The sequence below is a fragment of the Nylanderia fulva genome, unplaced genomic scaffold (genome assembly GCF_048542155.1).
Source record: "Nylanderia fulva isolate GAGA-0341 unplaced genomic scaffold, ASM4854215v1 Scaffold4, whole genome shotgun sequence".
Lineage (NCBI taxonomy): Eukaryota > Metazoa > Arthropoda > Insecta > Hymenoptera > Formicidae > Nylanderia > Nylanderia fulva.
The window spans coordinates 1,163,112-1,181,400 of record NW_028190476.1 but is presented as its reverse complement, the minus strand read 5'-3'; the positions used below and the strand labels follow the sequence as shown (position 1 = coordinate 1,181,400).

General features: G+C 26.8%; 1 protein-coding gene across 2 annotated transcripts; it reads left to right on the top strand.

The window, feature by feature from the left end:
* The first annotated feature begins 2,493 nt into the window (after nt 1–2,493).
* On the top strand, nt 2,494–17,762 carry Hdc (histidine decarboxylase). 2 transcript variants are annotated; one of them, XM_029320944.2, is made up of 16 exons: nt 2,494–2,649; nt 8,079–8,111; nt 9,472–9,758; nt 10,410–10,664; nt 11,270–11,413; nt 12,738–12,804; nt 12,923–13,085; nt 14,013–14,083; nt 14,443–14,462; nt 15,027–15,125; nt 15,271–15,491; nt 15,659–15,768; nt 16,050–16,220; nt 16,463–16,539; nt 16,643–16,760; nt 16,845–17,762. In XM_029320944.2, the coding sequence occupies exons 2-16, from the start codon at nt 8,084–8,086 to the stop codon at nt 17,180–17,182; spliced, it is 2,169 nt and encodes a 722-aa protein (XP_029176777.2). In that variant the 5' UTR covers nt 2,494–2,649; nt 8,079–8,083; the 3' UTR covers nt 17,183–17,762. The 2 variants fall into 2 exon arrangements, with proteins under 2 accessions (XP_029176777.2, XP_085342091.1); XM_085485965.1 differs by lacking the exon at nt 2,494–2,649 and adding an exon at nt 7,355–7,581.
* The last annotated feature ends 527 nt before the right edge of the window (nt 17,763–18,289 follow it).

The window sequence follows — 18,289 nt, the reverse complement described above, 5'->3', positions numbered from 1 at the left end:
GTCGTGTTTCTACATACTATGTTACCGACTTTAAAACGTAAATTGTTGATTTTATTATATTTAATATTATCATTATAATATTGTGCACAAAAATATGTATTAATAATTTTAAATTACTTTTTAAAATAATTAAATTATTGTAAATTGTATTATAGATATCTTTTTCTTAATATTTTTTAATTTGCAATTTATACTGTATGTTTTCGAGACTAAGTGTCCTTTTAAAATTAATCTACATAATGTATCATTTTTATTAAAAAAATGTGTTATTGAGTATATTATAATTTTTAATTATATATTATATATCACAAAAATGATTATGATTGAAATTATTAATAAAATTATTAAAAATTTTACTATAGGAATGATTCTAACATTGTATGTAAAACTTATTATTATATTACGTATAATATATATTGTACTTAGATTATATCATAGTACATTAAATGTAGTATCGCTGTGCTTACTTGTACCTGCTTGAAGAGAACCCTTATTTTGCTCTTTATTCTTAAGACGTTGCGTTACAAAAAGTTAATATAAAATTTTACTTGTTCTGTGTGTAAAGTAATTATTAATATAATTCTATTTTTCCAATTGTACATTATTTTGTTCTGCCTTGTTTTTATTGAAAAATAAAAATATCAATGTACAAATAATATTATTTTACACAATGACAAAACAGATCAAATGCTAAAATTCGACCTTTCATATTTTGGTGGGTGTGCTTATCATTTTACATATTTGGAACGTCATTTGATTTGATTGTGCTGTCCGATAAGTTTGATCTTATTACGCGCAATATCAAATATTGTGCTCGATTATAATTATTAACGATTCGATTACATTCGATTGCTTACATTTGTGAGTAAAGTTGATCTTAAATTACTTGTTAATTTGTCAAAATGATGCCAAAGAAAAGCATATATTGCAGTAAAGCGTTGTTTAAGAAAACAAATATTTTCCTCATACTTTTTGTTGCAACAATTATTCTTTAACACAATACACAAAATTTTATATAATTTACATTTATAATGATGACAAACTACATCTTTTTTCTTTTAGTTTTATCTTGCGTTTTGGAAGCTGATCTGTTGACGGTGCAATCTCTGTAGTGAAACCTTAACTACTTTAACCTTTATCATGCTACACTTCAGTTTGGGAACTCGGGGGCTTCATTTACATCATGAGGTCTTATTGATCGATATTCTAAGTACACTGGCGCGCATAATCTACAGAAAAAAGTGCGCTTGTCAAAATAAAATGATTGAAAGATTATTACTTTGTCATTATTATGTTCATTATGTATCAAATGTGTAGATATTTTATACAGAGCAAATAATAAATTTACATGTGCATTACGATATAATAATTTCGTAACAAATTAATTTTTCGAGTTGTCAAAAAAATATAATTTTTGATTAGAAAGCATAAAAAGCATACTAAGCATAAAGAGAGAGAGAGAGAGAGAAGAATTCAAAGTAAAAGTATAAAATTTTATTTCGATTATCTTATATTTAAAAAAAAATAAAAGTAAATATGAGAATATTATTCTGAAAAATGTTTTATGCATTAATGTAAAAGTTTTATGTAAAAAAAATCAACGTTTTAAAATATGAAATATCATTAATAGTTTCTTTAGGAAAAGAGCATGTATATTTTTATCTTTAAAGCGTGAAATGATATGCTGCGATATAAAAACAGCATTGCTTATCAAAAATAAAATTGTAGCATTATACTTATGCGTAAAAAAGTATTAATATAATTTTAAATTGAAAAGTTGTGTCATGTATTCTACATTTTTCCATTTGCCAATTTACAATTCTAAATGTCATTATAATTGATGAATTTAAGGAATCTAAAAAATAAAAAAATAAAATGTGAAAATATTCAATTCTGTTATTTTATCATTTATTGTGAAATTAAATCTATATTAACGAGTATAAAAATGAAATAGATATAATTTTATTAATATATGCGTTGATTATCTTGTAAATTAAATTTTTGTATATCATGTAATACAAAAGTATAGGAAATAATTTTGTAACTTTATACATAGTAATTATTATTCTATTGTATAATATAATATATTATACAAGGTACAATTAATTTATGATTTAAAGTAGTGAATCATTATAGATTAAATTTTTCTTTATACTTTCGAATGTACATAATTTTAAAAATTAGTACAAGATTTTTAATATTCGTATATATATATATATATATATATATATATAGGAATATATTCTTTCTGAAATGTTACATATAAAGAAGCTGAGCGATTTTATATATAAGATAGTTGGAACTTCTTTACGATTGTGCAAACTCTTATGTTTATTGCCGAGTAAGAATCTCTCGGTGCAATATATTAAGTTTAAGAGAATACTAAGTAATAGATGGCAGGATTCCTCCGTTTCTGGCTTTCTCGTTACGCTTGCGCTATCAGAGGAATCGTACGCGGAGCGCGCGGCTGTATAAAAGCAGCCACTTGTTGAGCGACACGCATTCCGCCGATTCGCTTCCGTCGCGGATATTTTCTGCTCGAGGACGGAGAAGAGAGGCATCTGACAAGTGACCACGACGATAGTTCCTACTTCGTCACATTCCTAGCTCAATTCGTTAACGAATAATCAACGCGGGACTTTCAATCAGGTCAGTTGATCATTAACAAATTAAATTAATGCACGGTAAAGAATAGGCTAGTTTTGTGTGCTATCTAAATGAATGCAAGTTATCTTAAAAACAAATCTTTATGTGCAGTAGAATTTTTATTGAATGTGAATTAGTTTAAGAAATAGACTTGCAAATAATTGACACTTCAAATAAAGAGAATTTACGTTATAAATTCTGTGAAAAAAATTTATACAAGATATCCGTAAAATAATCGGGACCAAATTTGTACAATATTCAAAGAGGTCGTAGATGAAGAGAGTTTATGTACAAAAACAAATCTTTATGTGCAGTAGAATTTTTATTATGTGAATTAGTTTAAAAAATAGACTTGCAAATAATTGACACATATTATTATTAATTTATGTCCAAAAATATTTTATTAAAAGGTCATAAGCGTTCAAAGATTCGCGAGCAAAACTGTTCTTATAACTTATTAAATAGACAAAACAATAATAAATAAAAAATGAGCCCTTGTAATAAAAAAATTAATCACTTAAAATAATATAAAAAGGCATATAAGGGCTAACGCAGATGGAACTCGTGATTGAAAATTAAAAGAAGGAAGAAAAACACTTGTTCTTCATGAAAATTTTTTTCTTTTATTTTGTATTTTATAGATGATTCTGAAGAAGGCCCGAATTGGTGCCCAAACGTCAATAAGCATTTTATCGAAGAGCAAGTGTTTTTCTTCCTTCTTTTAATTTTCAATCACGGGTTCCATCTGCGTTAGCCCTTATATGCCTTTTTATATTATTTTAAGTGAATAATTTTTTTATTAAATGGAATTGCTGACATATGTATTACAAATAATTCAAATATGTAATTATTTATTGTAATTATAAAAATAAAATTATAATAGAAACGACTCAAACACCAAAATTATTCGAACAAATCTAACAGCAGCAAAGACATGTGCTAAAAGACAGTATAAGTTAAGACGTGTGAATAATAATTAAGAATTATTTGTTTCCAAGTTTATTTCTGGAGTTATTTATTTACAGAATTTATGAACTATCACGAATTGTGTGTGCACGTGGAAAACAAAAGTTTATCTATAAAGTACAAGTTGTTTCTTTATTATAATATATTCATCTCTGCAAAAAGCTTTAAGTAAAATGTATACACAGCAATTGTTAAATTTGTTTATGTAGTCGTTAAACAAGAATCCCAATCCATGCGACTTATAAAAATATATGTCTAAATTTACAATGATATACTATAGATGCAACATTGGATAGTTGAGAAATTCGAGAAATTATTTCGACATATTAATCGCTGAGTAAAAAAAAATACTTTATCCGTATAATTAAATATTTAATATTGAAATTTGTTCGGCGAAATATTGCGTTATCATTCAAATTTAAAACATTATACCTTTTTAATACTTAATTTGTTTTATTATCTGTTTCATTAGCTAATTAAAACACAGAAAAATTCCAAATGTTAAACTTTTAAAAATAAATTTTTCTAACAATGAATAAAATAAAGTGCATGTATTAATTTAATTTATGCTTAGTTTATTTTTGCTAATAGTCTTGATAATTATATTTGTTATTACATGCTTCCCCTCACACACATATATTCTCTATACTTTGTACACATTATTTAAAATTTATTTCTATTTTCTATAATTTGTTAAAAATATATTTTTTTAATTAAATGTTAAAGGTTGAATGCAAATACAAAGATAACTGATTCGTTTATGCGTATATTCGAGAAATTTGATATGACATTAAATTACTCGATAATCGTCAAAGCGATTTGATGGTATCGCTGGCACTTACTGGCATTTTCCTCGTTGAATCGCGAATCACTGGAAGAAAATCCGCAGGCGGTCGACGGCGTCGCGGATAAATCTCTCGGCAAACCGCGCTACGATGGTGAAAGCTACGGGAAATTACAAAAGTCGGAAGCGGAAACAGAGGAAGGACGAGCTTTTAATATCGCCGGGCGTCATTCTGGCTTCAGATCCTCGTTGTTGCCTGCGATCGGTTCGATTTTCCATTCTACACTCGTCTCGCAATTCTTTCTATCTCTACAAGACGGATCTTCTCGTCAAAGACATGATCTCAGTCTGCCCGTGGTTAGAAGATCACTTTCTCAGCTTACGAAATTTGTTCGGCGCATTTAATAAGCGAAGAATCTGGACAATATTAATCTGAATCATGATAAGTTACTTTTGAACAAGAAGAAAACGGGAAACATGAGAAATTTTATAATTTAAATAATAAGTAGTAATTCCTTTTTTTTTCCTTCCCGCCAGTGATTAATAAAATAAATCAAATAATTTTTAACGATCCAACTGGCATAAAATATATCTTTATTGTTGGATAAACATCAAAATAAAATTAATGACGACGTTTCGACCCTTGTTTTGGGTCCTTATCAAGACTGACAAATTAAAATAAAATAACATTTAACCTTTTTAAAATTTAAAACATATTAAAGCACATATAAATTAATTGTGTCAATATCTTTCGACAAGATGGTAAACTGTCAGCACACATATCATTATGTCAAAACAAGGGTTAAAACGTCGTCATTAATTTTATTTTGATGTCTATCCAACAATAAAGATATATTTTATGCTAGTTGGGTCGTTAAAAATTATTTGATTTATTCTATAATTTAGGTTCCAAGTTGTATGATATAATATTTATATTTATTTTTTTCTTGAAAATATACTCTAAGCATCATTAATAATTCGTTATAATAATGAAAAAATCGACAATAGAAAATGGAAAGTAAAATAATACTAGTAATATAATATCATTAAAAAATGTCTGTTTAAAAATTAAAATTTATTATTTTGAATCGCTAAATCAAGTAGATTAATTCTCTGTATGCAAATCTTTTGTGTTTATCTTATTTTAATAGAAGAGAAAATGCATACCGGACGTTGCTCAATATCGAATTTCTTATTGCATCTATTAAATGAAAGAAGTTTATAATAATCATTAGAAAAGTTAAAGTTTTATTTGTTAACTATTGTTACAATTTTTCTAAGAGATTCAAACTCAATTAAAAATTTAAACTAGTATATATATAATTGTTTGCATTGTTTTATTGCTGCTGTTTTTAAATATAAATTCAAAATTATTAAATTATTATTTGCTTTGATTTTTACTGTAAAAAAAGTAATTAACAATAATTAAAAATAATTTTCAAATATTTTTCACAAATCATTGTATTGTGTTAATGTTATTAAAATTATGTCACTATATGATGGTAAATACATAAGAATATGTTAGATATAAATAGAATGTTAGATATAAATAGAAATATGTTAGATATAAATAGAATAGATGATATTTCCAATTATACATATATATAGATAATATAATCTTTTTATGTGTGGATTCTTTTATGTGTGTATGTTTGTATATGTGAAAGAGAGAAAGAGAGAGAGAGAGAGAGAGAGAGAGAAAGAGAGAGAGAGAGAGAATGTGAGAATAATAAATACTAATTATAATTTTGGACAAAAAACGAAAAAAAGCTTGAATTCTTGTTTTTTATTTTTTAAGAGTTAATTATGTTTCTGATCTTAAAATGCATTTAAAATACAGTTTTTTAATTTCTTTAATTTTATAATTGATAAAGAAAATAAAAAAATAATTTATACCATAAATCTGAAATATTTTATATTTTGCGCGAGTAAAGCTTTATAAAATTATACAACAAAATGTAAATAATGTAATAACATGGATTTTGACGTAATATTTACATTGTAAATAATTTGTAATACACATTGCAATAACATGAAAATTAATATAATATTTTCACGGCAATTCTATTAAATCCTGCTACTTAGATGATTGCAATAATTTTTTTTTTTTTAGAAAAATAAGTATAAAATAATTAATTTGTTTTTCGCATCACACAAGATGAGTTAATAACTTATTTAATTATAAATGAACCGTTAAGAAGATTTGTGTATGTCTATGTGTGTGTATGAGCTTATCAATATATGTATAATTGATAAAATCTCACGAAGTTCCTTATATTGCCATAAATATATATGTAATACAGGATGTCAGGTAATAATTATTCCATTTATTGCGCGCAGGTAAACTGAGTTAAACCGAGTAAGAAAGTACTATTTTACTATTTTCGTAATATTTAATGAAAAATTAATTAAAAAGGATCGGCCAATTCGCGCGAATACAAGCGCGTCGTGAGAAGAGAGAGCTTATAATGTTACGCGATTATATACTATTTAAAATATAGGTAGATTACTTATTAGATTACGATTAATTTATCACGGAACTTATCCTTATTTTATGTTCTCAATCTGTTTGTTCAGTTGTGTTCTCAATTCAAATTATATTTAAATATTTAAAAAGTTAAACGATAAATTGGATGAATATACATGTACATAGACGGAATATTAAAATTTTACATGAATTTAGTTTTTCTTTCTGAAATAAGCATTGCAAAGAGAGTTAGAGTGAGAAAATAAGCAAGTAGATATACTCGTTTTGAGCGAATAATTGAAGGTATATAGGATGAATATTGAATTTCAACTAAAATCTATGATTTGAAGATTAAATGCGTCACTGTTGCATTGACAAATACCTGATGACGACTAATAAATTGTAAGCCGTGATGAAATTCTAAGAAGCTCGACAGTCATGTGACGCTAGCGCGATCGATGATGAATCCGTAGAAATTAACTTGCAGACTCGCGTCCCGAATTTTCGTGTGCTATGTCAACAACGTTCGTTCTCTTGTAATCGCGTGTCGATGATGTTCGTGTAAAAAAATCTTGTCACTAAATTTTTTTTTATTTCTGCAAGTTTCGATTAATTTCTTTATCAGCTCCAAGTTGAAGAGCATGCGACGGGCATAGATCAGTGCGCAATGATTTTCATGATCTGAGTTAATAAGGAATCATCACATGCTATCGATAAGGTACGATTAATAAATCAATTGCAAATTAAAGAAATGATTTTTAAAAAATCACATAAAATTATATAATTTTGATATAAATTATTATTATTATAATTATGTGTTTATTATAAAATCTTTTTTGTTATGTATGTCATTATATCTTTGGTTACTATTTTTTCAATAAAATATTGCTTATGACATTTAGCACTTGCAATTCTTTCTGAGGGACAAAGTCCTTTGTTTGCGCATTCTCTCGATTACTATTGTCAATCGATTGCAACAAAAAGGTTTTATAGCGTTTTCTATAAACCAAAAAATTAATTTTTTAATACAATATTATCATATTCATAATACAATATACAAGCCTAGGATTTTTTAATAATTCTGAATCTTTTTAGTTCTTTCTTTTTATCGATCTTCGCTCTCTTTTTTTGCTCTACAGTGCTAGATATAGCTTATAGAGATTATAATAAAGCGTTTTTACAGAATAGATAAATGTTTTATATTATCTGTTACAGATAGAATGAATTTGGAAGAGTACCGCAGACATGGTAAGCAAATATACATGCATAAATATAAGATTGAAAATAATAAAAAGTGAGATTATCATTATGCGCGAATTTATCTATCAGTGATTTGTATAAAATGACATTTAAATGTATAAAATTTAATACTGAGAGAGATAAAAATTAAAGTAATATGTATGATATTTTACAAAAATGTTAAAAAGATTTGATTACAAAAGCAGTGTAAATCAGAATCAAAGTCACGTGATAGAATCTGCTGCGATGAATAAATCAAGCTATTTCAAAGCAATGATTACACGACATTGAAACAGCATCAATAAATAGAGATTACCAGTAGAATTGGTAAAGACTTTATAGCTACGATATTGTTTCCAATAGAACATCGTGACAATCTAAATCTTCTGCTTCGGAACTAGGCGAGGCTTGGACTCGTTTTTCTCCTGCGATTTCAATCTCGGTCAATAGTATTGTTTCATCGGTCCCGGTAAATTAGATTTGACAATATAGTACACTTTACACTATAATATAGAATTATCCGATTATCGATAATTGTTAACAATAACAATGAATACAATAAATTGTTTTTTTAAATGCTTATAAAAAATGCCTGGCTAAACTAAATTAATAAACATAAATTAAAGTATATAGATAAATAGAGAAAATAACTTTAAAAAACTATTTTGAAACTTGTTCTCATTTATCACAGAGTGCATTTCAGTAATACAGCTCTTGTTTAAGACGCCATATATCTATATATCAGATAGAACACAATTACGTTTTCCAAATACGTTTTTCAATGAGGAATTGTGCGAAATAAAATCACCTTGGAAAAATCTTGTCTTTTCTTCGGCATTGAACAGCTTCTTGACACCTCAAACTATCTTTTGTTTCTGTTCGATTGCATTTAGTTGCGGGATAATGACAAATACGTTAAGTTTTAAGCGAAGAAGATTTGTAAACTCAATTTTTACAAGTTTATTTACAATGCTTACTATAATTTTAAATTCTATGTATGTTCGTATTTATCGCTTTAGAAAATTTGCGATGAATGGCAATATTAAATTAAAAATTACAATGCTGGAGTAAAAGAATGAAAAAAAGGACATAGTTTTTGCATAATTACTTTACTATTTTATAATTATTACAAATTGTTGCATGGCAAAATTTAATATACAATTATTATCATCATAGCTAATTTGATTTTATTATTTTTTATTAAACTCAACTATAAAATATAGTAACAAATTTTTTAAACTTGTCATTTTTCGAAAGTATGCAAAAAAGATTGCAATGTATAAACTAAGACATATAATTTACAAGAGAATAAATCTCGCTGCAGTATTATCTTATTTGGGAAAATTGTAAATATTTAAAAATTTTATAGGAAAGGAAATGGTGGATTACATCGCTGATTATCTGGAAAATATCCGTTCGCGACGCGTTTATCCAGCAGTTTCGCCGGGATATTTAAGAAATGTCTTACCATCGTCGGCTCCAGTAGATGGCGAGTCTTGGGAGGACATATTCACTGATATTGAGAGATGTATTATGCCGGGCGTGACGCATTGGCAGAGTCCGCACATGCATGCTTACTTTCCCGCTTTGAATTCACCTGCCAGTTTATTGGGCGACATGTTGGCCGACGCAATAAACTGTCTAGGTTTCACGTGGGTAAGCACAATTTCGTATATTTGTTTTTTGTAGAATATTTAATATTTAATCACATTTTCGTTATTCTACAAATGTAGTCGACGATACTCGTAATCAAATTCTTATAAATAAATTAAAATTAACACATTCTTTAAATATTAAAAAAAAATTTTTTTGTCTAGAATCTAAAATAATAAAGATTTTTAAAAATTTACAATATATATGTAAAACGTTTAACAAAATACAAGATTTAAAACATATAGTTTGTCATTTGTATAATTTCTTAAAAGCTTATGTTATATATTGTACATAAAGGTGTTTTAATTTTTAATTAATAATATGGAGGAGTAATAGCGCATGCAAATTAATAATATATAGAAGAATAATTACAGAATAATTTATATCTACATGTCTTGAAAAAATTAATCTCCTCGATACACTGAAAAATAAATTTGTTAACTTGACTAAACCTTTCAACTAAATTACTATTTTGTTAAATCAAGATATATTAGTAGTAAGTCAAATATACGTTTTGTCAAATTTAATATGTTATATTTAATTTAAATATTTTAATGGATTTAATTAACAAAATAATATTTAGTTGAAAGGTTTTGTCAAGTTAACAATTTTTTTTCAGCGTACAATTTAAATTTAATGAGATTGTTTATGTAGGCTTCCAGTCCGGCATGTACCGAATTAGAAACGATCGTCATGAATTGGTTAGGCAAAATGATCGGGCTGACTGAAGATTTTCTGCATCGACCTGGCGGTTCTGGTGGCGGTGTTATTCAAACGACGGCCTCAGAAGCCACGCTAGTGTGTTTACTTGCAGCCAGAACCAGAGCTATCAGGAACGTGCAGGAGAATGATCCTGATCTTTTAGCGACGGAGATCAACTCGCGACTGGTTGCTTACTGTTCGGATCAGGTCTGTAGTCGCAGGTTTTAATTAAGTACAAGAAATTTAGAAACGTATCTCTGAAAGACAAAGTAAGAGAACACACATTTTTCTTTTGACATTTTATTTAGACGTATGCGACAGCTGGGAACAATCACGTGAAAGTAACGAAAAGAGAAATAATTAACCTTAATAGCAGTGAAAATATTTCATATTGCGATGATTAAAAATAGCAAGGCGTTCCTTTGAGAATTTTTTTAAAACTGCACTTAGATACATTACATGAATAGATGTGTACCATTTGTATTGAAATAAGTTTCTTTTCGAATATTAAAACATTTCGTTCTTTGATAAACATATGAAATAAATAAAAAGCGTTTAACAGCTCTTTTATTTGCAATAAATGTTTTTATATTCTAAAATTAGTTATTAATATTTTTTAAAATGTTACATTAAAAATATTATATTCAAGCTTTTATGAATAACAGTAGAATAACTTTAAAATCTGTTTTATGAGAAAAGTTATTAGAGTTTACGCGGAATAAAAGTATTTTTTAAACAAAAGATGGAATAATATAAACATTTTTAATTTGTTATTAATTTCTTTCGCATTTTTATTGTAACTTGTTGGATAGGCACATTCGAGTGTGGAAAAAGCTGGACTTATAGGACTGGTTCGAATGCGATATATCGAATCCGATAGTGAATTCAGCATGAGAGGAGAAGCTTTACTCGAAGCATTAACACGTGATCGAGCTGACGGATTGCTTCCTTTCTTTGTAAGTTTCTACTAACGTTTTATTTGTACTAAATATAATTTTTTGTGGCTAATATTTTGCGAATATAATATATATAAGATATACGTATATGTTTAACGCATTTGAATCCAAACAATTTATTAAATATGTTTAGTACCACTTATTAATCATTCTTGAATAAGTCGAATATATAATTTAATCTTACTCATAATTTTTAAATTATTGAGATTTTGATGCATACAATAATATGAATGAGTCAATGAATTAAATAATTTATTTTTATTCTTATGTTAGATAATTTTTATCTTCTCTTTTTCTTTTTTCCTCTTTTTTATTTTCGATTAAAATATTTATTGTTTTCTAATTTTATTTTATTTTCCGGATAATAATTCTACTGCATATTTTTTTTCATAAGTTTTAATATTTTTTAATATTTATTTAATATTAAGTTTTTCAATATTTATTTTATTTTGTAACTTTCTTATTAAAATTTTATTATAACGATCATAGTAGATTGTAACATCGCAGATTCTAATAATAGCACAGGAACATCGTGAATCCGCGGTTTGTAATGTTGCGTCGCGAGCGCAAGCTTTTACAAGCTAGTAGTACAAGTATATCTATAGAGCGGCCAGTCCGCCAATTATAGATATATCCCTTACAACAGACGAGCGCGGGTTCAGTGAGTCAAGCCAGCTCTAGTTAGTCCCACAGTAGACGTTGCGCTAGTTAGTCCCACAGGAGCTCCCCTAGTCCGATTTGAGTCTTGCAAGTTTGTCCGTAATAAAAATAAAATACTTATAATCGAGACTTTTCACAATAAAATAATCTTTTTCTGGGGTTTATTTTGTCACTCATTACTTTTTCATGACGACAAGAGATATGTGATCAACAGTGAGTTTCTTTAATATCGGTTAGAATTAACTAGATTCTGTCATGGAAAAAGAGAAAAAAATAGTATGATTAAAATTAATAAGAGAAATAAACTGAAATGAAATTGTAGGTTACTTGTATTATATATTTTATAGTTATATTACATAATGTATTCATATATAATTCATTTTATAAAAGTTCTTTACATATATGCTAACATACGGTATATATTATATCGTGTGTTAGCATATATGTATATAACTTTTATAAAAAAATATTAAACTTTTCTTTTTAATTAATATTACCTGTATTACATGTATGATCGTATTTCTGTACATACATATTATTTTAAGAATAAATTAGACTTATGATATAAAAAATAAATAACTCATTATTCTACTTAATTATTAAAAAAAACATCTTTTTTTATACATGATGTATGTATATACATAAAATGACTTTGCATATATAGGTATGCGCAACTTTAGGCACGACTGGTGCATGTGCTTTCGACAATCTGAAAGAAATCGGGCCAATATGTGAGTATTAAATTTACGTAAAGTATCTGTTATATTTATTACTATCAATTTTTTGTACAAATATTTTAAGAAAATATTTTATAATAATTTTTAAATATTTTATATGCTATTATTATAGGTGAACAAAATGGCTTATGGTTACACGTCGACGCAGCCTACGCGGGTAGCGCTTTTGTGTGCCCTGAATTTCGCGGTTGGCTTCAAGGTGTGGAATTCACCGATTCCATTGCCTTCAATCCAAGCAAGTGGCTCATGGTCCATTTTGATTGCACAGCTATGTGGTATGAGCAATATTAATAAATTTAGTTTTTTTATAAATTATGAAAATATTTTACGAGAATAAAATAACTTTCTTTATTGATTTAGTAGTAATAGTCTGAATATTTGCATAATAAATTTGATTTTTAAATAATTAAATATTATCTATAATTTATAAAGAAAATTATTACAATATGTCAAAACTTTCAATTTTCCTCATATATACTACTAATATTAATTGATTGCACGTGATTAATTAAAAAAAAAATACGTCACGTGCTTTGAGAGATTATCTATCATTTTTCCATTTTCGTTTTATTAGTTGAATTGCGGAGGTCATCTTTTTCTTTTCCTTCCGCAATTTCCTGTCGAGGCTCTAACGATCGAACGCAGTTCACAATCTTTCGAAATATTATTTGAATTGCGTTTAAAGCCGATAGCTTTCAATTCACGATTTAATATTTTTATCATATTGTATTGCGACATATTTATTAGAATATTAGAATATAGTCTCTTTTATATTTACGCAGAGTTCTCTCTCTCTCTTTTTCTCTCTCTTTCTCTCTTTCTCTCTCTCTCTCTCTCTCTCTTTCTTTTAAATAGTAAAAATTATTTAAAAAATTTATTTTATTCTAGTACAGCGATAATTATATTTGCAAAATATAAAACATGATTGCAAACAATTATAAAATAATTATATTAAATTATAAGATATCTAGCAAATGCGTAAAAAAATATATGGAAATCAGAATCTATATTATATTATAATAATGAATATTACGACGTAAATGGTACGCAGATTTTGCAAGTGACTGAATAAAATATATTTCAGGAAACGTGAATAAAGCATATTAACAAGCAAGCTAACAAAAGCACATTTCATATTTATAAATATTACATAATAAATATGCATAATAAATTGGAAAGATTGATGTATAATCTTATCATAGGGTTAAGAACAGCCAGGCGCTGCACAGAACTTTTAATGTGGATCCGCTGTATTTGAAACATGAAAATTCAGGTAATTTTATAATACAATAACTTTTTTTGATAATTTAATCGTCAGAGATTTGGTATTATATAAGTACATATATAAATTCTGTTAATACTGAAAATTGATTAAGTATAAATTATTATACACTTATTTTAAATATTTTATATTTTATTATTGATTTGTACGGATGTATGTATATACATATATATATATATATATATATATATATATATATATATAACGGTTTTTAAATATATATAAAAATTAAGCAAATATTAATATTATTAAATACTTTTATCTTTTTATAAATCTCATATTAATTATATTAATAACATATCGTGTTATTATTAATAAAAGTAGAATAATATAAAATTGTTTTTTGGTAGGTCTTGCTATTGATTATATGGTAAGCAATATCTGTTATAAATTCTTGTATTTATATTTTTTATTTTCCAGATAAATTTTTAATTCTTTATTTCAATATTATAATTTTAATATGTGGAGGATAAATACAAAAATAAAAAATTTGATATTTCAAATTGTATCCCAATGCCGTATATCAAGAATTTGAGTAATACTATCGAGCGATTTATTGTAAAAGCAGGCTTAAACGTTATCTATACGATACCAAAGAAATTAGATTATGTAATAAAAAGAGGAAAAGACAAACTTCCCAAAGCGGAGATGACTGAGGTTGTTTATATTTATTTAATTAATTTATATACATTAATTTACGCCATTTATTATTTTTTAAAAATGTGCTTTTTATTAATAATTTATCAACATTTATAATTATTACTTTTTGATTGTAGACTTGATAAGGACCTGAACTAAGGTCGAAACGTTGTCTGAATTTTGAATAAATAACTAAAGAATAACATTGCCAGTTGTGGTCGGTTTATTAACACATTTTATATTTTTATTTTTATTTCACTGGCGACTCATAAATTACTCGTAATTATAATTTTAGCACTGGCAGATTCCTCTTTCCAAGAGATTTAGAGCTCTAAAGCTATGGTTCGTTATCAGGAATTACGGAATTACTGGTTTGCAGAAACATATACGAGAGGTAAATAAAATAAATGTATATTTTTGATTAAAAAATTAAATCTAATAAATATGTTTAAAAGATTAAATTACTTTGAAGCTAATTAGCGTTCTAATTTTTTGGATAAATTACATATATAATATAAGTATAAAAATAAAATTTATAGGGCGTGAGACTAGCACAAAAGTTCGAAGCTTTAGTCTTCGCTGATGCCCGTTTCGAAATTCCTGCTCCAAGACATCTCGGTCTAGTGGTCTTTCGTCTTCGTGGCGAAAATACTTTGACTGAACGTTTGCTGAAGAAGCTCAATTCACGTGGTCGATTGCATTGCGTACCAGCAGCCTTGCATGGAAAATACGTCATCAGATTTACAGTTACTTCGACAAAGTATGTTTTTTAATATAATTCAAGAATTAAAATTAAAAAATTAAAATATTTCTTGTAAGATTTTGAATAAATAATATTTTTTAATTATATTTTTTTTATATATTTTAATATCTGTGCGTTTTTATCGTCGCATACTTATAAGTAAAATAATTAACTTATTTTTTCAGCACGACAAACCAAGACATTGTAAGGGATTGGGCGGAAATACGAAATACCGCGAATGAAATTTTGGGTGTTACTTCCGGATCACCTGTACGAGCCAGAGTTCCTCTTGGAGGTAATAATAAATCAGGATTCAAATTGTTTCAGGCTACTTAATAGATAAAACCTATAATAACAATAATTTGAACTAATTCTTTTGAGAGTAAAACATTTGCATTAAAATGAAATATAGATATACATATATTATTATGTTTGTTTGTCTATTGTGTCTATACTATTATGTCTCTGCCTAATATATAATAATGTATGATAAATTAAAGTTATTTTCTCCACATAAAAATGAGTTGATAAACAATTTTTTGTAATATAAAATATAAAATTGATTTTGATCTGCAGACACGAGACAGAAGAATGAAAATTTCGGATCAAGCTTACTGTTAGCCAATTCACCGATGTCACCGAAAATCGTGAACGGTAGTTTTGCTGCTATATACGACACGGCCGATGTATTTGAAGAATGCATGAAGACTTTTGGGAAAATTAACCTCGAGGCGAAAGATAGTCCAGGTAAATACTTCATATTTTGTATGAGATGAGCTGTAATTATATTATTTAGAAATATTTTAAAATATGTATATATATGTGTGTGTAGATATAAAAATGTTTGCTAATACAAATTTTAAATGTACTCTAATTAAAGAGAATTAAAAAAATAAGATTCATAATGTGCACATTCCTTCTATAATGACAAAATATTTAACATTCATATATTTACAGATCGATATATCATTTCATGTTTATGATTTTAGCCATGCGCCGTCGTATTCGTGGGATACTAATGTCAGGCAAACAGTTTTCATTGGATTCTCGCATGGATCTTGTTCAGGTATACTTAAATCACAATTGGTAATTTTTATTTTTACACAATGAGAGTACTTTATATAAAATTATATTGAATAATTAAATGGTATTAAATATATGTTTTGTAGGGATACGTTTGCAGCCGTCCACGTTTGGCTTCTCCTTCCGAGTTACCATTAATGAAAGAGGATGAATTCGCTGGAGCGTGCGAATCCGACGTCGATAAAAAGAATGAATCTGATAAAGGTACATATGTACATCAATTATTATAAATAAAATAAAAATAAAATAATACATTGCAGAATCCACAATATAATTATTATATTATAGATGAATCACTTGGTCATAACAATTGGGAGGCATCTGATAGTTCCGCAGAATGTGAGAAGAAACTGTCGCAGGCAGGTTCAAGTTACGCAGTGGTAAACGGTGCATTAGTCAGTACCGATGTCGAAAATAATGGCGATAACACGGTGACCATCGCTTCGGCCAACGTAGGTTTTCCTAGAAGTGAGACTATAGCTGCTATCACTAGTAGGCCCTATACAGGTGATGTAGAGCCCATTCACGTGTTGAGAGAGAAATGGATAAAAGGAAAGGGAAACGAAGACGATGACGGCAATAAGGAGTTCTGTAAAAAATGTGGTCACTACTCTACACGTCAGTAATTAGTCCGGCATTCTGTATTCTTCACAAGTTAAAGATCGTACTCATTTGCACTCGAAGCCACCACATTCTTGCGCGTTTGCAATCTAATTTTATGATATAATTCTTGCAACATATCATTAGCCTGATTATCAAATAGAATTAATGAATAAATTATGCCTCATTAAATAAATCTTGGAGAAATCGATAACTCGTCAGAAATTAAAAGATTAAATTCAAAATTATTAAATAATTTTAAAACGATCTATATTAAGACATCTACACAGTGTTTTACAATTTTTTTATGGCTAAAACGTTTCTGTAGAAGAAAGTTTCTGAAATAGAAAAATTAAACATTTGATAAATAGATACATACAAATTAGTTTTATTAAAATTATTAATTTATTTGACTTTGTAATTCTTTATTAAAATAACAAAATTTATAAAGCACTGTTCTAAAATGACAAAATAAGCAATGACTGTTTTATTTTCATATATTGCTATGGTTCTCTTTATTCGTTAGAAAAGCTGTAGTAATCAAAACGGCGTAGAGTGCAATATTTGTAAAAACTGTATCAAATAAATGCATAACATGACAAAATATTTAATGGTTTATTAATTATTACTCGCACTCTTTTAACTTTTTTTTGCAAAATCTTAAAAATATATTAAAATGGTGCAAAAAATAATTGATTGTAAATAAGCATCTTATCAAAAAATTCCTGCAAAAATATTTATAATTAACGTCTCAAAATATTAATAAAATCTAATATATTATATTATATACTATAAAGAATTAAAAGAAACATCAAGTTTTAAGGTAGAGAAATGATTGTATATCTACAGGAGTTAAAAATATTTTTTTGTAACATTAATTTATTTATAACATTTATGTATACAAATCAGAACATTTTGTTTAATCATTTTCTCTGTTTATATCTTCTGTTTACAGTATTTTATTCATTTTAAAACTTATTCCTTATTAATAATTATTGATAAAATAATAATACATTAAAATGCTTAAAATGTTTTATCTTGCTGATTCTTAATGTAACAAACTTTATTTTGTAAAATTAATTATAATGATCAATAATATGATGATCATAAACATGGTCGTATATGTAATTTTA